This window comes from Acipenser ruthenus, chromosome 22 (genome assembly GCF_902713425.1).
Source record: "Acipenser ruthenus chromosome 22, fAciRut3.2 maternal haplotype, whole genome shotgun sequence".
Lineage (NCBI taxonomy): Eukaryota > Metazoa > Chordata > Actinopteri > Acipenseriformes > Acipenseridae > Acipenser > Acipenser ruthenus.
In genome coordinates this window covers 28845857-28870744 of record NC_081210.1, presented here as the reverse complement: position 1 = coordinate 28870744, position 24888 = coordinate 28845857, and the positions used below count along the sequence as shown (strand labels likewise).

General features: G+C 40.2%; 2 protein-coding genes across 2 annotated transcripts in view; one reads left to right on the top strand and one right to left on the bottom strand.

The window, feature by feature from the left end:
- The window catches only part of LOC117413189 (catenin alpha-1), a 63052-nt gene that overhangs the window by 7884 nt on the left and 30280 nt on the right, over positions 1–24888 (bottom strand). The window contains exons 8-16 of the mRNA XM_034926572.2: positions 18898–18978; positions 18382–18534; positions 12746–12838; positions 12222–12378; positions 11761–11961; positions 9987–10138; positions 6496–6606; positions 4281–4462; positions 3131–3236 (exon numbers count right to left, since the gene is read on the bottom strand). Of these exons, the coding sequence (XP_034782463.1) occupies positions 3131–3236; positions 4281–4462; positions 6496–6606; positions 9987–10138; positions 11761–11961; positions 12222–12378; positions 12746–12838; positions 18382–18534; positions 18898–18978 (1236 nt within the window). The remainder of the gene's footprint in view (positions 1–3130; positions 3237–4280; positions 4463–6495; positions 6607–9986; positions 10139–11760; positions 11962–12221; positions 12379–12745; positions 12839–18381; positions 18535–18897; positions 18979–24888) is intronic.
- On the top strand, positions 20049–23145 carry LOC117413190 (leucine-rich repeat transmembrane neuronal protein 2-like). Its single transcript, XM_034021996.3, has 2 exons — positions 20049–20618; positions 21424–23145. The coding sequence occupies exons 1-2, from the start codon at positions 20615–20617 to the stop codon at positions 23043–23045; spliced, it is 1626 nt and encodes a 541-aa protein (XP_033877887.3). The 5' UTR covers positions 20049–20614; the 3' UTR covers positions 23046–23145.

Below are 24888 nucleotides of genomic sequence, written 5' to 3'. Positions count from 1 at the left end.
CTCCCTAGTTAGATAAGCTGATCATATCTTATCAGCCAAAGCAGCAGGAATGGTAATATTGAAGACGTTACCACAAATGAAAAACAGTAATGTAGCGTGAGTTTTATACTAAAAGCAGTGTCAGCTGTTGCAGGGAAAACAAAGTTCATCGCTCACACTGACCAGAAAAGGTGAAAACCTAACACATTAAAATACTTGTGACTAAGTGTACTGCAGAGAAAAAAAACTAAAATAAAAACACCTGTATTTAGGGAATTAAATGTACTGCAGGTTACTTGACTGCAGTGAAATAAAACGGCAAATCACCAAAATAGCTCTCAGATTGTGCCAATGAAAATATCTACAATATGTGCTTGCTGTGGAGTATTTAATAAAATCGAAAATATAACAAAGCACTGCAATTTACACTTTTTTACTGAAAAATATACTGCAACATGTAAACACCCCCCTCGGCTCTGTGTCACAAGATCGGAGCCCCCTAACCTTGTAAGTGCCACATACCTTAAGACTAATTGAAAACCCTGTAATGCTACGTTTTGTTTTTTTTTGCACTTATCAAATGAGGAGACATTTGCAGTAGACTGAAATGGTTTACTAAAGTACACAAGATTTGAGGAGGTGGTGGTGGGAGGGGCAATACAAAAATGCCAAGAATTTCATAAAAACCTATTCCGAGCCACATGCTCATAAAACAGAGCTCAAGATACTAAACAAACTCTTTACTTAAAAGCCAAGCAAGCAGCTTTGGCAAGAGACTCCCTGTCAGGGGCCTAAAAACAGTCTAATTAATTGGTCTGTCCCTGGAATAAGCACGGCATGGGCTGCCAAATAACATGGCAGGCTGTCCAATAAAAAACAAATCTGACTGCAGCCAAAGTCAAAGAAGTGCAGGGAGGAGGTCCTTTCCAAATATAGTAGCTAGAGCTTCATCATCCAGCAGTCTACAGGGCATTTATTCTCCAGGACAGGTGGCTGCAGCTGCAGCTCATAAATATCCCTTGCCTTTTTTTGGATGCGTGGGAGTATACAGCCCTGGTGTGGATACTGTATTTGAGGAAAACACATGTATCCATGCAAAGTTTAAAAGCAATGGAACCTTTTTTTTTTTTTTTTTTTTTTTTTTAAAGGATTTAAAAAGGAGACATGCTGTTAAGGGCAAAAGAGGCTTGGGATGTCTTCAGATACCACCCCCAGGAGGTTTCCTTTTTAGGACTAGTTTGAGTACATGTGTGTCTTTTACCACAACAAGGCCAGCATTCGAAACTGAACAGTTTCAGAGATCCATCTCCGACTCAAAGGGGCTATACAATTTGCTGTAACTGTACATGTATTAATGGTTATGTGAACCCCCGTTACAAAGGGAAAGCATGCAATGTCCTGAATAAAACACTAAATACATGCCACTACTGCAACGATGTAGTGCATTTCATTGAACCGACTGTTGAATTCAAGACCCTTTCGGGGTTAAACAGGGGACAGAAAATGCCATCAAAATCAGCCAGTTCCTCAGGGCTTTAAAGGCACACACCCTGCCAGTGCTCCTGCAGAGGAAATTGACTGATGAAGCAGAAATAAAGCCCATTCATCTTCTGACAGGAGAAGCACATTTGCATGATTTTCTATAAAATGTAAAAGGGAACAAATACAGGCCACTAGTTACCCAATCCTCCAAGCTAAAAAAAAAAAAAAAAAAAAAAAAAAAAAAAAGGGTGTTACAGAATCTGAAAGTTCATTGCCTTCCGCAGTTAGAAATAAACACATTGAGAGAAAATGGTTACAACAAGCAAAACCTAGAAGATGGCAACCAGGCAGCCATTCCGTATACTGTAGGTGTGAAAGCAAGTGCACTCATCCAATTCCCTAAGGATTTAGGTCATTTAATATTTGTGAAACCTACAAAATATCCAATGACAGATTGTGTGCTTCACAAAGCTCAGCAATAATGTCTGCCTTCTGCATTAGAGGGGCTACTCCCATAAGAGACAGCAGCCCCCTTAACGGGATGGATGGGGAAAACAGAACCAGACTGACAAATCTAACTCTTGAAACAAGCTCTGATGCAAAAGGGAGGGTTGTAACCCCAGACCAGACACAGAGACAAGTGCCTTCCCCAAATCCCCAGTCAGCAGAGACAGAACAGTGGTTTGTGGATGTAAAGAAAGAATGAAAGAAAAAAAGGCTACAGCAAAATTACAAGCGATACAAAAATAAAAAAAATGACAAAAGGACGCATGGAACAAACAGAACAGAGTGCAGACAAAGCTGCAGGACTCCACACACTCTGCTCATGTCAGTGATCATGACATCCTGTGCTGTTCTCAACCACCACTACACAGCACCAATTACTGGCCCTGCACAGCTGCTGTTCAAGTGCACATCACAGGGCGCCTCTACATGTACTGCCATGCTAAAAGCAACTTATGACAGGTTGCTTTTTACAGTTCTACCTCAGGCCAGGCAAACAGGAACACATTGTTGCCAATTAATGTGGTTTATTTAAAAAAAAAAAACACAGCACAGGGCAGAACCATTATAAAAGCCCGAACCCTGTGTGTACATGGTTTTGATAAACTACGTAGGAGTTGAACAGCAATTGCTTGTGTATGCATTATAATGCTTAAAATGAGCACCATGTGTATTGTTGACTTGACATTAGTGTGCAATAACAGGCCATGATTTGTTTACTACAGCTCACATGAAATTCTTATGAGAAGTCCTGCCATACATTGTTAATAAACTGCAGTGCAGACAGGTGTGGCATCGGCATACATACAGCATCCTATCCTATTTGGTGAGTATTTCTTTAAACTTGTAGGGGTCTGGCAGATTCATATCAGGTTTTCAGGAGTATGAAGACATAATACAATTAAAAAAATAACATTAAGTCTGTTAATTATGGTAAATGGGCCGATAACAAAAGGATCCTGAAATACAAGAGCCTTCGCAGTCTTCTGGAGAGAAGGGCAGAGCAGGGGTTAAAAAAGGAAATGTTGAGACTGATGGGGGTGTTTTTTGATTGCATTTAAAAGAAAAAAAAAAAAAAAAAAAGACTGCTTTCTTCCTTGGAATCCAACTGCTGGAAGGAAGCAGTTATAAAATGCTGGCGTTCAAGGAAAAAAGGGTAACTTACACGGTCAGCAATGGTACGACCCAACTTGTCCATCCTTGAACCAGCTTCAGCAATCTTCTTGGCAGCACTAATTACATCAGACGTGTTCTTCAGTGGCCCTTTACCCCTAGAATAAAGAAGTTAAAATTACAATGAATTGCCAACATAGTGTTTAAACCAATTAATGATCTATACTAATAAATACAAGCTCACAAGCTCAAATTTTACTAAACACTAACCACACAGTGTGCCAGTTAAGCCTACACACACTCTCCAATACACCTGCCATATTCAGAAGTGTGGCCTCCTTACACAAGCATGTGCCATCACCTGAACTAAGGTTTACTATCTTGCAGGGGGTGTATAAAACGGAGAAGTGTCATACCTTGTACATGTTTCTCTCATACGCATTGTAATTAAAACATGGTCGATATTCCCACATTCCCCACTATTTGAGCCAAGTAGCTTTGCATACATCTGCATATAATTTGCATGCAACACAATGGATTTAAAGCGGCTTTACAGCAAGTTCCTTCATCCTTTGGGGAGAAGCAGATTTCCAAACATAAATGAGCCTGTGTCAGATGGACTTTAAAAAGGTAGCAGACCATGATAAAATCAACACTGTGGCTTCACAATTTCCAGTTTGCATAACTGATATGGCTGTCAAGGTTATTTTATTCAATAAAGCATTAATGCAAGGAAAGGGAAGACAGGGAGTAAAAGGGTTAAAGTTTATTGTAAGTAAACAAGTGTTCAGCATATCAGAGTTCAACCCTTTGTGGGAAGCATTAACATAGTGCAAGTCATGAAAACCAGCCTGTACGTCCACACGAACATAATCACTCAAAGCAATGCCTAGAGATCTACAGAATTACACAGGATGTGTACATACAAAAATTGCACGCCGAAAGCTTAAAATGTGTAGTTTCTAGATTTGTGGCTTATTCATGTCTACCGTATATTGGACATTTTATGATGGCAACTGAGCCAATATCCTGATCAATATTGAATGTATTTCCTATAACAATAGAAAAAAAGGAGGGTTAAATCAAGCTTCGCCAGTGAGAAACCCTCCGACTATTACCCAAGGTAACATTAGGTAGTCCTAGACCAGTGGTCCTCAAAGCCATGCTCACGAGATTACCTACTGCAAATCTGCTATACCCACCTGGTGAAGTCTGTCATCTCCATCATGATCATGCACATCTCCTTGGCCAGCACGATGATGTCATTGCCGCTGTCATCCCACTTGGACACCTCGGCATCCAATTTGCTCTTCTCCTCCTGGAAACTGGCCACCTGTTCGGCGATCTTGGCTTTCTGCTCTTGGGGAAGCTGAGCCATGATAGCCTAGGAAGAATGCAAGAACTTTGTTAGTCACTGCAATACTGGAATTCAACACGCAGATAGACTACTGCATCAAAAAAGGATGCATCTCTGCGCTGCAAGTCAGCCACGCTCATGCCCAATCCACGGTTTGTATACATAGTGACTGCATACCATATGCATTTACTTTACAAAGTTTAATTTCCTGTGGAAACTTGTTTTATCACTTTTTTGGCTCAGTCCTTAGATAGATGTCATGGAAAATACTGTTTGACTGGCTTTTGACTTCACTTCATGGGTCTAATTTATTATTAGGCCAGTTTCATTGCGCCAGAAAAAAAAAAAACGTATTAACATGAGTAGTGCAATCTGCCAAGACTGGCCAACAAGGATGCCCTTTGTAATTGAAACTACTGTAAACCAACCTCTATTTAGAAAAGCAAAGCTCTGGGAACTCTGACACGTGAACAAGAACTGGTCTACTTCAATCCGGTAGTACCAGCCAGGTGTGCAAGAAAGACTAGTGTCAATTCAAATCATGCTCTAAATACTTTAGGGTCATCAATCTTGCTTGTACAGTATACAGTCAGTGTGTGAATGTGTCTGCATGGTAGGGGGGCATTTCATTTTCCTAACTGCGCAGGTTTCTACTCGCATCAGGCATGTATTAACTTGGAAGTGGAAAACATCTGATCAATTGTGGGCTTATCAGGGGTAGCATGCATACTGTACTTATTCAGGGCAGCTTTTGCCACAAAACAACTTGTGCAGAAAGAGCAATGCTCCAAATGTAGTTAAGAGTAAACAAGGCATGAGAGAATGCATTTGTTCCAGTTTGCACCTATTTGTCCAGAAGCATGGGTGAAACTATAAAAGGAAAAAGTCTTATGTGCACTCCAATGCTTAGTAATCAATGAGGTGCTGGCCAAAGCAAGACAATAGTATCGTATCAAATGTGTATTATCAGCCGCACACTCGCCACGTCATTTAAAAGACATGTCCGTCTTTTAAATGACATGGTGAGTGAGGTATATATATATTATATATATGTTTGCAAACATTTCTCATATTTGTAAAAGTAAAATTGCAACTTCAACCCCAACAATTGCTGCTTTAAAAATATTTATTTATTTATTTATTTAAAAACAGCACATTTGTCTTTGAATATTCCTCCCATGCTTGCAGGGGAAATGCTCTATTTTGAAGCCAATTAAGATTCAGTTAAAATCTACAGGTCTCACATCTTTGGGTTTTGCCTTCAAAATAGTTTTGTTTAGCTGCAAGATACCCCCTTTCGTAAACTCACAGAAAATGCTGTTAATGCCCTTTAAATTTTGCCTTCAGAAAGAGTGCTGTCTTTTGCAGTCTGAATGCTGTCATACTGCAACAGCAGTGGCCTGTGTGAGATGGAGGCGTATGGATCCCTTTTAAAAAAATAAAAAATAAAACAAACCCAACACGCAAATGGTTCCTTAACCCAAGGCACTATTACACAAAGCCCCACTGAAAAGCACAGTAGGAGTTAGTGTTGTGCTGCTGCCCCCCACCAACCAAAATCATTTATCTACTGTAGCCATTACAGTTCCTTCTCTGTACCAGGCAGTTCAGTACAAAGCATCTGAGCCTGTAGCAGATCACTCAGAAATGAGGCAGTGTGTGTTTAACTGTAAAGAGTTCTGCTTTGATTTCTAGATGAACACAACTGTGACAGTACCCTTTAAGATGCAATTAGGGTTATTTCTTTATAGCCCTGTTATGTCTAAAGAATTCGAGATTGCAGTTTTCCTTGTCAATCTCAGGGAAACTTCATGTACTGCCTTCATTTATTTCTAAGAATCCACATAAACACTGAGAACCCATCACGCCTCCTCTAACACAAAAACAAAACCAACCAACCACGCAGGCAATACTTGTAATTAAGAGATTTAGAACTCGGATCGCTCTGATCCAACTAGTCAATTCAGGAAGCAGCGGATGCATGGAGATCAGGCTGTGTGACACTATTCAAAAGGTTATCTGAATTCAGCACGCAATGTGAAACAATGCAGATTCCTCACCCTGGCACTCTGGCCGGCAATGAGTTGGTCATCCTCCGTCTGGACGCTAGTCCTGCTCCTGATATCAAAGTCCTCCGTTTCAAAGTCAGAGTCGTCCAGTTCTTCTGGGGTCTGCAGGGGAGAGGTGTTACAGGAAGAGGTTACCTGGCTGTCATTAGCAAGACATTAAGACTTTTCTTCAATGATGATCCATGTTTACACACAGCAAGGACTAACAAAAATGCAAAAAAAAAAGCAAGCAGAAAACCAGGAGATTCAGACTTGAACATGAACTGCTAAAAAAAAAAAAAAAAAAAAAAAATGCACCTATAAACTACTCAACCTGGAGATAGATAGATATATAGATAAACACACAAAAAAGTACATTCAATTAAATTATCTAGGCAGTGCATAGTTGCCTGTGATATCCCAGATTAATTCATATTGGAATGCAAATGTAGTCACATTGTTACTACACGACCTCCAGTTAAAGAGAAGAAATTAAGTGGCACATGAATATGCAAGCTATTATGCTGTGCTCCCAAATCCATTGTGTTCCTTCCTCAAGAAGGAATTTACAAAAAAAATAAAAATAATAAAAAAGGGTAGTCTTCAGCTCAAAGCCTCCAACCATACTGCAGAGAGATTTTTTTCATGCAAACCCCCCCTCCCCCCCAATGCCAGCACTTCACCCATTCCAATTTCTGCATTGAATGCCAAGCACAAGGCATTCAATAACTCTTCTCCCACATGTTAATATGCACAAGCCCCCAGTGGACACAGCATTTGAATAGGAGGACATTGCTTATTTAAAAATAAATGTTATAAGGGAATGAGATCATAGAGTAAGCTTTGCACATTGCATGATTTGCTTAATGTATGTACATGTACATGCAGATTTGTGTTATATATAAAAAATAAGTTTAGTGTGCTCTGAGCCTTAAATCTGTGTTATATATTTAGAATTAATGAAAAAAAAAAAAAAAAAAAAAGGTTAATGATTAATGAGAAAAAACAAAACAAAAAAAAAAAAAAAACTCTGCTTCGAGGAAGCCTCAGGAGCATGGCATCACCGCAGATGGTCACACACACTTATGCAGGACGCACATGAGCAAGGTACAAGCCGACAACTTTGTTTGGAAATCCTCCAAGCAGTGATTCACCGACTGCTTTCCAAACAAGGGGCATTTCCAGACCAGCTTCATAGTGGCTTGATTCCGATGTAGCACTTTGACACAAATCTGGACCCTGGACGACCAATTTGATTTAATCCGCCAATGTACATAATAAATGAAGGGTATGTGCAAATGTGCTGCCTCTGTATTTGGCACTAATGCAAGGATAAAATATGTTATTCCTTGCATTAAACCACCCCCCCCCCTCCGTCGATCCCCATATAATTCAAATCAGGGATTCTTTTGCAAATCGCCTGCCAATCACTATTCTCTTGTGGTTTTATTTTACTTCTGCATATATCCACCCACTCCAGTGAGGTCAGTGGCGACCATATGGAAGGAAGTAGACACAAGGACTATGCAAAATGACATTTATTGTTGAGATTAATAACTGCAATTTAAAATACAGCAGTAAAAGAAACCTGGCAGCAGTTTTGCTCATGTATTCTGTAGCTCTCCTCAGAGCAGAACAATTATTAAATTATTATTAAATTAATTCCTATTAATAATTCCTGAAGGAATCCATTTAGGATTTTCCAATTCAAAGATTTACTTATTTGACAGATTCCAACCTGATGTTGGGTTGCTGTACAAACCATCTGCTGTGCAGGGACAAACTTTAAAAAAAAAAATGCCTGGCTCATTCTAAAATGCCCTGCTTTGTACAGTAATACAGTAGTGCATACACACACACCACACAGACCCACTGCCTCACAGTGCAACACCAGCATGGAGCATGTTGTAACCACCAATGCTACTGCAGCCCCTGGGTATAGCAGATCAGTAGTTTCTCTTGAGCTGCACTGTTCAACTGTGAAGTCTGCTTTAGCAGTCAGTGTGTCACCTCTGCGGTTTCAAATCTACAAGACACGACTGCTTGCACCCTTAACGAGATACCTCCAGCATTGCCTGGCTGTCAAACACCAGGAGCCATTCTAAGTGGCCGATAATCATTCTAGTTAGAGGTTAAAACACTGTCCATCTTAACTAGCGAGAACTGCAACAGTGTCCGTTTACATTTCAGAGCCCACACCAGTCTGATTTGCCAAATGAATGTGAGCGCCACATTTCCAAGACTTATCGTGTCTTAGTGCATTTAAAAATGAGGGAATGGATGTCTCAGCTTACTGAGGCACTACATGAATGCACAAACCTCCTCGTGCAGAGTGTTCTTACCCTGACATTTCTAGGAAACTATTCTGAATTGAATTCACCAGGCTGTCCAGGCAACAGACATGACACTTCCCTCAGTGCCCCCCCCCCCCCCCCCCAAAAAAAAAAATAAACCCCTGTGCTGATACTTGCCTTTTGGTGGATTGCTGGAGACTCAAATGAAATACACACCACTAGCACTAAAATCAAAATGCCTGCTTTCACAGTCCACAGTTAAACATGAAAGGAACAATATAATTTGCAGCCATCAAATGTGTAAAAGTAACATATTATTTATATATATATATATATATATATATATATATATATATATATATATATATATATAAAGTTAACTAATTAAGCTGTCAGCTAAAATAAGGTCAGGAAATTCCTCATTTTAACAAATGAGGCGGCTCATTGTGAGAGAGCTGGAGGCTGCAATGCAAATGGGCATCATTTTAATCACAACAAAACGACAGGAGTGTTGGCATGCAGGTATGAAACAAGAGACCTGCAGGGTCTCATGTTGCAACTGGAGCTACAAGCTAAACCAGACCACAGACTGCCTATTAAAAATGAGTCACTTCACAGCTTTCCAACTAATACACAAAAAGACGTCTACAGTACAGAACTGGAATAGGCTTCAGGGGTCACCTTTGTCACCAAGCCTACAGAACTGCTTATCACATCTCGCTATCCAGGTATGCCCTACTGTCAACACAAAATCAGGTACTGTACAGAATACAAAAAAGTACAGAGTAGAGGGAATTTGACACAACTGTTTCAAAAGGCAAAGTGGGTTTATACACCAGAAAGGAACATACTAAATAAAAGTGCCTCCTATTAGCTAGATATGAAACTATATCACAAACAGTCAAGTCTGGGTCATCTGATCCTTCATTTTAGCCTGAATATTCGGTCTTCATCTAAATTACAAAATCACACAGTGCTTCCTCAGTATAATGCATTGCAGTACTATGTCCCATCTGACCTATAATGCCATTCTGCAAGCACTTGGATTCTCTACAAGCTAATACAAAATAGAAGTCTCGTAACTATGACTCCTGACTTTTATAAAAAAAAATTGGGGGGGCCCAAACAACAAGCTGAATCATTAACACCACAATTATCCCTACCCTATATGTATTTAGGAAATGTCTTCAGCGCGAAATTCTGACTTACCCTGATCATGAGCACTGCTTTCCGGATGTCCCGTACTCCATCGTACACAAGGCGCGAGGCATCAATGAACTCGTTCTCATCCAGTATCTGAGAGGGATTACCACTCAGGGCTTCCACCGCAGCCTCCACCTGTTCACTGAAACGGGGCATCACTGCACAGGGCAAGAACAAATAGCTGGATTAGAACAGCACTTTAGAAGACGCTGGCAGAACATCTGTAAATGCACTCTGACAGTTACAGGAGCTTGCTTGGAAATAATTCCTGTAGCCTCAGGGAGCAATTATCACATTTAATCCTAATTAAAGTAATTGTCAAAGTTATTTTTATAAGGCAATCAAATGGTTTAAAAACAAAACTGTTGCCCTTTACAACACTGTTTTATTCCACCAGTTTAAGGATGTTTGAAAGAAGCCTTCTGGGCTTTAACAACAGTTTCAGGCCAGCCCCCGAGGCTTTGAGAAGTAGGTTTCAAAAGGAGTCACCGAGACATGCCAAGCCACAGCATCACTGTACACGAATTCCCGGTTGATTAAGCCAAAATGTAATTTGGTCCCCCCTTTTATGTCCTGAACTGGCCAGCCAGAATCAAATAACGCTCCAACCAAGCCTTCCAGGCCACTAATTGTAGTTTATTGTTACAAAATAAGCTCTCTTTATGAATACAAATTAAAAGCACTTGCCTTTGAACAAATAACATTTCAAATGATCTACAGAAATTGTAGCTATAAATGATGATTGGATTTTAAACTGATTAAAATCATGGATGGGGCAGCATTTAAACTTGTAGGGAGGGCAAACAACTAGAACAGATGCTTTGTCAGTTTGGAATAAAATCAGGAATGGTTAAGTTAAAATTATCCTACGATGTCGGTTTGTTTATAACACTAGAATTCAAAACAACCTATTTCCATAAAAAAATAAGAAATAACAGTGCACCAGTAGGTAAAATCAAGTTATACATCCTACATAACATCTGTATTAAACTATTTTCTTTTGCCAAATTTAAAATGTATCTGTTTCATGACTGTCCTACAGTATCCAGTCTCAAAAGACACCTGCATTATAATACTGCATTGCAGTTACAACAAAATTTAACACTTTATATATTTGGCTTTCTAACCAATAGCTATCTGCAACAGATCCCAGGGGTGGGTTCAGTCTAATGTTGACAATGGTTCAGGAGGGTGGAAATAAGGAAATTCATTGAGATGGACAACTATTGTGTTAACAGTAGCTTTTTTCTCCACTTACACGTGTCTGGGTGGAGAGGAGGTCAGTCAAGAGTCTCAAAGCTTGCATTTAACATTCAAAATGACTAGGGGTATTGAGAGTACCAATTAGAACAGTGGTTTTGTGTTTCTACCCAGCAATATGTTTCTATCTAGCATAATCGTGGCCGTAGTAATACCATTGTGACACTAGTACCGTTGTTTAATATTACACACCAGTGCATACGTCGCTCCCCCCTTTTTAGGGCCCCCCAAAAAGGCCTAGAAAATCGATAGTCTTTACGGTTGTTTATAAGACACAATACAGACATCAATGGATTAAAGGTCTAAACTATTACATTAAATAATATTCTCTGGAAACAGATAGCATTTAGACACAATTACTGTTTAATGACTATTAAATTGAAGTAAATATTAAATGGTAATCACTTGAAAAGCATGATTTAAAAAGATAACATCTATTTTCATAGTGTGTAAAACAAGCAAGATACATTTTTTAAAATCACTATCGACTTGGCACGAGGGCCAAGTAGACTGAGTTTACCTGTATTGGTGAGCAGTTTCGTGGCTTCTATAACCTTCTCTGTGTAGACACCAGGCTCGTAGTTGTCCATCTCAGAGGTGACAACGTGGACTACCCTGGCAGCACGGCCCCGGATGGCCCCAGCCGTGCGATCCAGCCCATCCACGTCCTTCTCCTGCAGCGCGATCACACACTTGTTCACATCCTCCAAGATGTGGTTCTCTGTTCAAAACCAAAAGTTTTTTTTTTTTTTGAGACACTGGGGTAAATGTAAAAATGCTGCTTGGCTGCCAGCAGGTTGTACCAAGTTACATACCAGGAGTCATTTACCGTACTGTGCGCAAGAGGAAGAACTTCAGTTGCCCACTAGTTGCAGCATTTAGACAGAGCCACATACTGTGCATGCCCATAATTTCAGACACCGATTTCTTCTTTTCAAATTTGTTAAGCCAATTGAAAACCATAAATCCGGGCTTCCTTACCAGACACGCAGAGGAAATCGTCAATGGAAGTGATGTCATCAACGGCATCAGTGAGCACATGCACTTGCTTCTCCCACTGTTCTTTGAAGAGATCCATGTTGTCCTGTGCCACCTTACTGTTGGGCTTGGCAGCAAGAGCCAGAGCGGCATTAATCACCTACAAACCAAGTTTCAAACACTTAATCATGTGGAGTTAACCCAGAGTCTACTTTAAGTACCCCTTCTCCAAGAGCAATTATAAAAAAATAAATAAAAAAAAATGGGAGGGGGGGGGGTCTATTCTCTACTATACTGGTATTTTGAAAGTAATAACACAGGGTAGGGGTTTAAAATGGGTATCTGCTACAAGTTTGCCACTACATAGGATTAACTGGTGATCAGCTGGCATCCAAATAAAATCCCTTCAACATCTTAATTTGCAAGCAATAAAAATAAAATACGCTTTTAAACACATGTAAAGGCTTATAGGTGAATAATTTAAATTGCACCTGTGACTGATGCATGCAGCAAAATACAATTAATACCTGAGGACAGAGAGCCTCCAGCTGAGAGGCTGCCATACGGACCAGTTTCACACCTTCCTCATTGTTGGAGATGGAACAAGCGAGGTTAGCGACCTGCGAAACAGCAAACCATTAATAATCATTAAGCCGACAAAACACAATCACCATACTGTACACAATTATATACTTAATCTCTTCCAAGAGGCCATCGATAAATTCAATAACAGAGCTACTTCAGTTGACGTTTCTATGTAGATGAAGTATAAAAATGTCCCTGGAATGCCGGTTGTTGAGAAAGAACCGCTTTCATCACGGAAGTAAAAGGCAAATAATGATATTTCTTACTGTTGACAGTATACCAGAGTAGTTGGAGCGCTAGACTGAATTATAATTGGTACATTTCGAAAACCAATTCACCATGGGGCTCATCTTCAGTTGCACAATGCGCTACTGACAAAGGGATTGTGCTCGGCAGCTGTTAGCAAAAGCAAGGTGGACTGAAGGTCTGGAATTGAATTTGTTGTTTTTACTACTTGGTTCCCAGTACATCAATCAAACAGCACCTTCTTTGTCTTTCCCAATCAAGTGGACACATCCCCACACTTCAATTCAGTCTAGCTACAGGAAATCTAACACAGAGATCGATAAGAGAACGGGGCACTGTTGCTTTGAGGAAGCAGGATTGAATCACTGTTCAGAACTTTACTTGGGATAGGGTCGTTCAAGGTCCTTTAAACCAGAACAGGAGCTTTAAAAGGATTTTAAATTATATATCACATGGGGGGGCGGCTGTTGAACTAGGGCTGCAGACCAAGGGGAGGGGGATTGGACAAACTGAATAAAATGAACGGATAAACAAAAGAAATGTAGAGACTCGCATTTAAATAGGATATTTTAGTAATAGCATGGGCAAAAAATGTAGGAGCTGCTGCTGGTTGAGAATGCAGAAAATCAAAAGGGGAGACAGAAGTCACACTATCTTCTGTGTTTACTTGTCTGTGTCTGCTGTATTGGAGAATGAAGCACCAGCATGTGTTTAAACAGCAGTTCATATTTGCTCAGGCATTCCTGTTAAATCTTCAGTAGCAGAAAGGGGTTTAGAAATGCAAATCATATAATCTCCAGTCCATCACGACAACTACAGCTACTGTAAACACAAGAGGCTCTGGCAGTGATGAAACGGGCAGCAGTGTGGAGTAGTGGTTAGGGCTCTGGACTCTTGACCGGAGGGTCGTGGGTTCAATCCCAGGTGGGGGACACTGCTGCTGTACCCTTGAGCAAGGTACTTTACCTAGATTGCTCCAGTAAAAACCCAACTGTATAAATGGGTAATTGTATGTAAAAATAATGTGATATCTTGTAACAATTGTAAGTCGCTCTGGATAAGGGCGTGTGCTAAGAAATAAATAATAATGAAACCATACTGGTCCTTCAAAAGAAATATCAAATTGCACAAAAAGTCCGCAAATGTATTTAATGCAGGGAGCTAAATCAGTCAGTTTAAGGGTCTACAAATATATCAGGCACAGAATATCCATATTTTTGATGAACACAACATGCATCTGTGTCTCCTCTGCTTAACAATTCATCCACTGGGTTCTCTTCACACCAGCAAACCCTTATTTAAAGTTACTGCTCTGCTATGAAACATTACCCAGTTTACCGTGAAGCTGGTTTATTGACACGTTTAATCCAACTGCAGCTGGAAATCTTAGTGAAGTACTTCTTCCCAAGAAAACTGCAGCATTTAATAAAGTGACCATCTCCAGTTCCCCCTGACCATCACTAATAGCCAATAAAATTAGCTAAAAACAAAAAATGAATTAAATGCATTAAAAAAAAAAGTAGGAACTCAAAACTGGGGAACCAGTCTTCCAAACAAAATCTTTTCAGACAAATCGTATACAAAAAAAGATGAATTAAAAAAGATCAGCATGGTTAACGGCCAATTTGCATTTCATATCATTGCTAGCAATAAAGCTGATCAAGCTTTAATAAAAAGGGCACATCTGTATTAAGAAGCCACCCAAGGCCACAATGCTGGTGTAACAGTGTATGAAATTTAGAATATCCAAGCTTAACAGAATCTCATCCACTACCGGGGGGAGTGACCAGTTGTCATTTATTATTTTTATTTAACTGTAGCATTCCAGTTATTCATGCTTCTATATACAAGAACCCAGAGGCAGCACCAATACTCTAACTGCAGCTTTCAAATCTCCATTGGTCTCAATTCTCAATTAAAGAAACTGACAATTTAAAAATCACCTCCAGCTACAAAGAGCTAGTTAAAAACGGTACCATGTGACTCCAGGTGCACAGCTTGAGGGGGGGTTACACATTTCAACAATTCTTTTTGTTGTTGAAATAGCTGTACATATTATTATTATTATTATTTATTTCTTAGCAGACGCCCTTATCCAGGGCGACTTACAATTGTTACAACATATCACATTATACATAATTTCACATTATACAGATATCACATTATTTTTACATACAATTACCCATTTATACAGTTGGGTTTTTACTGGAGCAATCTAGGTAAAGTACCTTGCTCAAGGGTACAACAGCAGTGTCCCCCACTGGGGATTGAACCCACAACCCTCCGGTCAAGAGTCCAGAGCCCTAACCACTACTCCACACTGCTGCCCCATATGGGTGAATGCACACCACCCACCCTCAAATTCAATAACTAATTGCTAAGAAACCAAACACAGCTTTGAAAACTAACTCGGTGCGTTAAAGGAAGAGCAGGGCATAAAAAAAACTGTACAAAAAGAATGCACAGGGGAGTGAACTCTGCCCACAGTACACCTGATCACACAATTCCAGTCCTTTGGAGACTGGACCTTTTAGCCTGCCACACAATAAAAGTAAACTATTGCTTCTAAATGCCAGGTAGAGTTTATACCCCAGATACAGTGTGTGAAACACACTAGAGAGAGACATTCCTCAATGATACCACTGAACTTCCAGCACAGGTCTGGAGATCGAGTACTTTAACTGCCCTTCAGATGAAAGATTGCAGCCAGTAAATGTCCTCCTTGCAAGAACACATTAGGATTTCCATTCACTTTAGTAGCACATGCTCATGTTCGAGGCTAAATTCGTTAAAATGGCAGGAAAGAAAACAAATGTGCTCTAATCTCCTGGGTACTAGGTAAAACCACCTGGAGGTATGAGGTATATATATATATATATATATATATATATATATATATATATATATATATATATATATATATATATATATGCACTGCAAGATGCAATCTCAGGCAACACTTTCCAGGATTTGAGAATTATTTAAAATTTCTGGACCGAGAGTCCTCCAGGCAGAATTTCAGTTTATTACTAAATTGATAAAATAGTCATGAAGAGCTTAGCCTTCAGCCATGTCTACGTGGCCCAAGAGAATAAGGGGAGGGAGGAGGGTTACACCATGCTGCAGCCTTGCCTTGGATTAATCATGGTACAGTCTTCAATTTACTGCCTGGAGAGCCTTTTACATTTTATTAGGATTTACATTGATTAGAAAGCTTGAACTAATTTGAACAAATACTACAGCTGGTGGGGAGTCTACGAGGTCTGCCTGGTTATATTGTAATATATTAGACCAATAAAAATCTGGCAGCCTAAATCAGTAGTTAGGATGCACTATTAAAAAAGAGTTTTTCACCCCCCCAAAAAAAGGATACTACCCCAATACATTAAAACAAGGCATGTCAGTAAGAGTATGTAATAGTATGGTGTGGCGGAACCCTATTAGGCTGAACATAAATGTAAAGGCACACGTGTAAACTGTCCTTGCTTTGTCCATTTAGTTCATTCATTGCACCCTGCAGATTGTTACTGTGCAGTTTGTCAAATCTCCAAGAATCAAACTCAATTATGGTGGTCTGTGTCTTAAAGTCCCACAATACCTTGCAGCCATGTTATACACTTTAAACTGCGAAGAGCAAGACAAACTACTATTTGAAATCAATTACTAGTGAAGACTGGGGGAGAGCCAACCTTTCCTCGGGCACATCCACAAAATGCCTCAGCTCGACATTGCCAGAATAATGAACACTTCATAATTAGGACTCCTTTCCTTGTATTTATCTTCATTTATGTTTAATATAATTTGAACATGCATTCTGGTCAAAACACCACATGTTAACAGCAGCTGTATGAACAACAACTTCTTCCAACAAATTTATCATCAAAACTCAGGGCTAACCATTCTGAAATGAACAGGCTGCAACTAAATGGAAGCGCACAACTGAAGCACATGAGGTTTCCATGACCTGGACTGATGCATCCAAAAACAAGGAAAGACTGTTTCAAATCCCATCAGAATTGCATCATAAATCTAAACTAGCAATGCAAGTGCAACATAAATACATCACATCCCCCCCCCCCCCCCCGTTAAAACTGTACACAATCTGCTTTCTTTGCAAACTGGACGGGCATTTGATTCAATGTACAATATGCATGATTCCTTTCATGACCACTGGATACTTAAACCAAGATCTCTGCAAAGCGTTACAGGAATTTCCTCCACCACAATTCTTGAAACCAACGCATGCATGAGATTTTATTTCAGATTTGGGACAGTGACTATTAATTACCTTTGTCTAAGAAAAGGAAAAACCTCCCGAACACTCCCTTTATTTTAGATTTAAAATGCAAAGCCACACAAGTGTTTTAAATGAGCTTTCATCAGCTCTCCTGGGTAATACTTTGATAGCAGGCTACTCATCAACCTTGAAATCACCCTGTACAAGTCTTGAATACATTCTGTATTAAAATATCCAGTCAACATACTTGACGTTTTATAAGAGTATTAACATCACACACCCGTTAAAGGGCTTAAATTTGGGAGTTTATGTAAGTACCTTACAGATGCACACACACAAAATCTGGATATATTAAGACACTAGAAAAATATAAAATCATTTGAACATAAAAATCACTTAAGGATGAACTGCTCTTTTCAAGACTGCAAAGGCAGGCGATATAAATGATCCAGCACAGAGAGGCATGCCATTCTCCAATGTGATTCCCAACATCTGCTACAAGTGAAAGGGGGGGGAAGGGGGGTTGTAAAGGCCATCAATGCAGTTCTCAAAAGGGATGCAGGGAGGTGAACTATAGAAAACTAAAAAAAGGTCCAAGGTTGTCAGCTCTGCAAAAAAAAAAGCTTAATTTATTTCTAAAATATAAAATTTGCACTCTTAAGAATGTATAATTTGTTCACGGCTACAACACTGGGGCTGTAACTTGTAGTTTCAACACGCTATACATGTATTTTACTGTACATTTACTTGAGTGCCTGTACAAGCAGATGGATAGACATTTAGTGTCAATCCCCAGTCTTGTCAATCCATCGCCTTTCACAAACAATAACTCAAATAGTTACATTAAGGGGATTGCCCAGCGTGCCTTGTAAGTCTGAATCTCTTACTATTTAAACAATTTGGTTAGGAGCCATCTATTCAGCACTGCCAGCTGCTATAAAGTCACCAGTTATGACTTGAATGTTCAACGCAGTCCCTTCTGCAACTCTCGCCTATTTTGCTGCAGGGAGAGTCAGATTTGGTTGGTAAAAACAGGAGAAACTGCAACACCGATTGTAAAACAGGCTTTCAGGAAAGGCTCTGGTAGGGACTTACCTCAATTAGCTTGTTGGCATGTTCACGAAACACTTGGGCATATTCCTTCACCTCCTTTTCATTGCCATTCTTGGCAGCTTCAATAAGGACCAACAGGGGAACGTTGGTCTCCAGGAAAGAGTCTGAAACATGGTCCATGACCGCTTTGCGCAGCTAAGGATGGGGCGGGAGGGGGAGAAGGGGAGAGATATAAAAACCACACATGAAAATGACAATGTTTTATCAAACTGAACTATACTTATGGGGCATTAACAACATTGATAAAAGCAGCGCATCACACTCCTGCTGTGCATTGCCCTAGAGTAACAGAACAACCCCCCCACCCCCGGCCCGTTATTCTTGGAGCATTTTGTTGGAAGTTCACTCCCACAGGAGTTAAGTGAATGGCCAATCAATAGCTAATGTTACAGTAAAAAGTGAGAGATTTGGGGGTTTTATTTGATGTTATTCCATTTCTCTGGCCATGTCACTGTTCTAGGGTTACGGCCATAAAACATAACACAAGTAAATAGGAACCTGTCGACGCAGATCCCTGGTCTTCTTGGTCATCTTGTCGATGGCTGTGTTGAGAGCATCACTCTTCTCTTTCCTGCCCGTCTGCAATACATACATGATAGATCTGATCAGTAAAACAACGAATTTCCCCAACAAATCACAAGTTTATAACCATCACAAAATCACTTGGACCACTCACAGGAAAGGAAGAGCCTAGGATCTGAATGGCAGTTTTGCATAGAACAAAGTTATAGTAACTGGTGGACAGGAACTTGCATCTAGTCATCCAAAAACATGCATTAATAAAAAGGCATGGGACTAGACTTACATCTACAATTTTCTACGAATGATTCCTAAATTGGTCGAGAGAGGAGACAGACATGGACAGAATGCAGTTTGTGGATTGTTCCTGATGATTACACACAATCTAAGCCCCCAAAAAATAAATAAAATGGCCAGCAGGGTACCTAATCAAGAAGACACTTGGATTAGAAGAATGCTGCTGCTATTGGCTTTTAATAAATTTCATATTAGGAATTAAGCAGTGTAAATATAATAATGCAGTTGAGAACAAACTGCTAGCTCTGTTAAGTGGTTAGAACATTTTCAATAATTGTGCATTTTTTTTTTTGGTTCTCTCTCCAACAGCAGGAGAGATTTTGCATTAGGAAACAAAGCTCTCAAGATGACGCAACACATGGTCTGAATAACACTTCTTGGAAACAATGCATCATAGCCCAGGCTCAAACCCCAGGTTTAGAATGCAAGCTGGAGTCATTTGATTAGGCAGTAAAAAGTCATTACTATAACCCTAAAAACAAAAACAATTGAACATTTATATAAATGTTCTGTGGATGAAAGTATTCCAAAACCAATTCCAACCTTCAGCACATATTGTACAGTGAGAATACAAATGGGAAGCATGGTATCTAGATCTTTACCTACGGAGCAGTTAAGGAGCACAGCAGCGAATCACTACACTGAAAAAGCTTTAATACTAAACTCTCAACTGTCATTACAGTAGGTTATGGAATACTTCCTTGTTCTCTCTAGTTGTGCCGAGAGAGAGAGAGAGAGAGAGAGAGAGAGAGAGAGAGAGAGAGAGAGAGAGAGAGAGAGAGAACTCGTCACTGCATGACGCCAGCCCGCCACCACTCTGTAGCAGTGAGTGGCTGCATCCCAATAGCACAGTATAGCATCTCTGCTGCTCTCTCCAGCTCTGTAGAAAATCTCAGTAAAAAGGAGAAGATTGCTCAGTGCACTACACTGCTGCTGGAACTGGCTCCCACACAGGGTCTCTTCATTGCCAGTGCTCAACAAGTTAAGGATGGTGGACCCCCAACTGTGTAAAAACGATGCCTGGGTCTTCAAATTAAGCAACATCGAGCTGACAGCTCGAGTGAAGAAAATACAACAAACAAAAAATAATGGTTTACAGGGATTCCTTCGGATTTAGATATTAGTCAAATTATTTTTTTTGTCAGAAGGAGAAAATAAAAACGAATTATCTAAAAACACAAACACCAAAAGCAAGCAAAGGAGGATTAAATATCTATCTTGACATGGAATTTCTGCTTTTGTTACAGCTGGGGGGACCAAACATTGCTTTATTTGAGGAAAGTGCAGTTCCTTTTGTTTTTCCTCAAAAGGGCTTTTCTTTGGATTCCTTTTCCATCTCATTGCTCCAAGACTCTGCAGAAGAGGACAGTTGAATGCAGCCTCCAATGAGCACAAAAGAATGGGTAAGTTTGCTCTTTCATACACTGGTCTGGGTTTGAATAAGACTGAATGAAAGCAAGGACTGTATCAAGATTATTATTTTTTTTTTTTTTTAAAACCCCTCCAAAAATGTACAATTGCTTACTTCAGATTCATAATGGGATATATTGTAAATGTACTTTAAAAATTCAATGCCGCTATTAAAAAAAAAAAAAAATCACGCAGTAAGGTTTTACACAATGGAATGCCTGATGCAACAACTATTTGGGCTTCACCTAACCTTTCCAAAAAAAGGTTATATCATTCATATTTTAAGTGGAAAAATAGTAAGGTAGACCAAAGCTAAGGAAAAATTATATATACACACACACACCACATATTTATTTGCTCAATTAAAAATGACAATTGTGGGCTTTTAGAAATCAAAAGCTCTGCTTGGATTCTGCTTAGCAACACTTGTAACTTTAAAATGGACAATGCTTTGCATTTATATATAAATTATTAAAAAATTATAAATTGGGAGGTTTATTCTATAACCAAATCCTATGGTTACTGAAAAACTGCTCTTACCAACACAATATAACATTTATAAAAACTGAAATAGGGGGATTTTTTATTCTGCAACCAAATCCAGTTTCAAAAACCTTTACTAACACTGATATTTGATTAGGTAATGTTAAAGGTAAAGCTGTTCAAGATAAGGGTTAAATTAGGGATATGTAAAACCACTCAATTGTCTGGTTAATATGAGGGGAGAGAGAGAGAGAGAGAGACAAAATAAAACCCAACACAGTACTCTTCTCCCCCTTCCCCTTATTTAACCCACAGGTTTCCATTCAAGGTGGCCATTGGTGGGACCAACACCAGTGGCACTCTATATGATCAGCATGCTGCTCCGCCTGTTGCCTGCATCAGGCACGGCCTGCCCTCAGAAATGTCGCTGCGAGGACTTGCTGTTTTACTGTGACTCGCAGGGTTTACAGGCACCGCCAGACGGTGTGGACCGGGGGGCCCTGGGTCTCTCACTACGTCACAACAGCATCACCGAGCTGCAGCCAGATCAGTTCTCTGGCTTTAGCCAGCTCACCTGGCTCCACTTGGACCACAACCAAATTTCAACAGTGCGGGAGGACGCATTCCAGGGGCTCTACAAGCTGAAGGAACTGGTTCTGAGCTCGAACAGCATCACCCAGCTGCCCAACAGCACCTTCGTCCACCTCATTAACCTTCAAAACCTGGACATCTCCTTCAACCAGATGACGTCCCTGGAGCCAGAGCTTTTTCACGGGTTGCGCAAGCTCCAAACCCTGCACCTGCGTTCCAACTCCCTCCGAACCACTCCAGTCCGGGTCTTCTGGGACTGCCGAAGCCTAGAGTTCCTGGACCTCAGCAACAACCGCCTGAGGAGCGTGGCCAGAAATGGCTTTGCAGGATTAATTAAACTAAGGGAGCTCCACTTGGAGCACAACCAGTTGACCAAGATCAATTTAGCCCATTTCCCCAGGCTGATCAATCTCCAAACACTTTTTCTGCAGTGGAACAAGATCAGCAATGTTACCTGCGGGATGGAGTGGATTTGGACAACTTTGGAGAAGCTGGATCTCACTGGGAACGACATCCGCTCAATCTCCCCGGAAGTGTTTGAGACCTTGCCCAACCTCAAGGTGCTCTTGCTGGACACCAACAAGCTAACCAGCCTTGACCCTCGGACCTTGGGCTTATGGAAGTCTGTGACTACTGTAGGGCTTTCAGGCAACATGTGGGAATGTACCAAAAGTATCTGCTCTCTAGCTACTTGGCTCGGCATGTTTAAGGGCAGGTGGGAACACTCCATAGTGTGCCACAGTCCGGAGTATGCACAGGGTGAGGATATACTGGACGCAGTTTATGGGTTCCAGCTCTGCCAGAATTTCTCAGCAGCAGTAGCTGCACCAACAACGGGTTCCCCAGAGGTTAGTTTGCCTCAAGAGACCCCAAGCGATTTTTATGGACTATGGATAACCCCCACACAGGACTTACATGCACAGGATGTAGGGAGCTTCACTACAATGACTGTACCTACCACAACTTCCCCCACAACAAACCCCACCACAGTGGCAGCAACCGAGGTCAACACAGAGGAAGACTTTCCAGAGGCAGACAATACCCTCCTTACCCAACGGGTCATCATAGGCACAATGGCCCTTTTGTTTTCCTTCTTTCTTATTATCTTCGTGGTCTACGTCTCGCGCAGGTGTTGCCTGCCCACATTGCGCCGGATTAGGCACTGCTCAACCGTGCAGAACCGCCGACAGATGAGGACCGAGGTGCGGCAGCCCATGGCGGACCTCGCCACACAGGTTCCATATAATGAATACGAGCCCAGCCACGAGGAAGGTGCGCTGGTCATCATCAACGGGTATGGACAGTGCAAGTGCCAGCAGCTGCCTTACAAAGAGTGTGAAGTATGAACTGCCACCATCATGTTTTACCATTCACTCGCTCCCAGAAATACAGGGTTTTCAGTTAAGTGGGTGACCAAGTAAAAAGTATTAATACTTTTATTTATTTTTTATATATATATATATATATATATATATATATATATATATATATATATATATATATATATATATATATATATACATATATATACACACACACACACACTTGTTTTCTTTAAGCATATCATGCTCCATTCATTTCAAACAATGGCAGTACAATGTGCTGGTGCTACTTGGAATTGGTCCTATGTTACCCTTCCCTGCCCAAAGAAATCTATATGAAAATTGTATTTCATATAGGCTTAATTCTGAAAAATTTGAAGATTTCACCAAGATACTTATGATACAAGCATACTCCAAGGCCACCATTACAAATAAAATAAATTTATAAAACGAGGGGAAATGGATTAACTGTGAGGTATATTTACGTGAGCCAATTTAGAATATAAACCCTTTGAAAAAGGAGGCTTGAGTTTTAAGCAAGTCTGTGCCCTTGGTAAAATAAGACTTGCAATTCAAGAGACTGCCCTGCCCTCTTCTGACGACGCAAGGAAATTGTTCTGAAATCTGAGCATAATGCTGGGCCACACTGAAATGTATCTTCATTTAATTACATTTTTTCTCCCATTTGAGGTGTTTATTGGAGAAGCCAGATTAATGTATTTCTCAGTTATATTAATTGAGGTTGGGTGTGTTTTTTTTTTGTTTTATTTTTAGCCATACCAGCACTGTACTAAAAATAAAAGCAATACATTTTTAGGGCCATTCAGAAACCCATGACCAGTTAAAGAGTGCAAAAGAAAAACTGCTTCTCATCCATTTGATAAGGTCCAGTTCCTAAATGTAAAAGATTTGATGACATCACTAGACAAGGACATATTCCTACTACTTCTGTTCAGTGTTAGTCATGCCATTTTACAAATTGAGACATTTGTTAAATATAGCAAAAACAGGGTAAGTGCCAAAAACCAGCCACTAGAAATGTAATACAAATAAACTTGTGAAATTTCCAGGGGGGGGTTATTGCATGGTTGAGAGGAGGAGGAGGAGGAGGAGGAGGAGGAGGAGAAGAAGAAGAAGAGGATTCTAGTTCTGCCTCTTACTGTACAAGTAGGTGAGAAGGAAGCAGTGATCCATCGGGCAAGTCGCATTTAATTGCTGGCATGTTTCATTTATCCCAAGAACCCACTGTCAAGAGGTTTACAAGCCCTGGTCCTAATCAAGTGTGACAGATTCAAGACTGAGCCAATTGAAAAAGGACAGACAGAAAGAATGTAATATTCCGTCACCCACATGATTGCACTTGTGAGAACAGGCTTTCTAAACCCTGTAATGGTATACAGTAATTGGGTACCTTTGAATGCATCTAAAACACATAACCCTCAAAAACAGAAGTAGCGATTTAGCACGCGCAATTTATAAATCGTGAAAGACAATAGCAAAAATTGCCCATTGTTTAGAACCACGATGTACAAAGAACCAAGAGTTCTGCTTTGTATTAGGTATATTCTGATACTTCATTTTACAAATCTGCTAACAGATGTAAGGTGCCACTGTTTTTCCTTCCCTTGGAAAGGCTGTATAGAATGCAATCCTCCAGCTGAAAAACAAACACACACATTTGACAATTATTTGTTTACAGTATTACGATACAACAAATGTGAACAAGAAATGTAGTTGGAGATAAAAGACTTCTCTTCAGCTCACTACATCCAACAAGCACAGAGTTAAAATGGTGAGGGAATTAAGCATAGAGGACGAACAGTGGCTGGCGGCAGCACCTTAGCTGGAGATGCAAAGAATACTAATG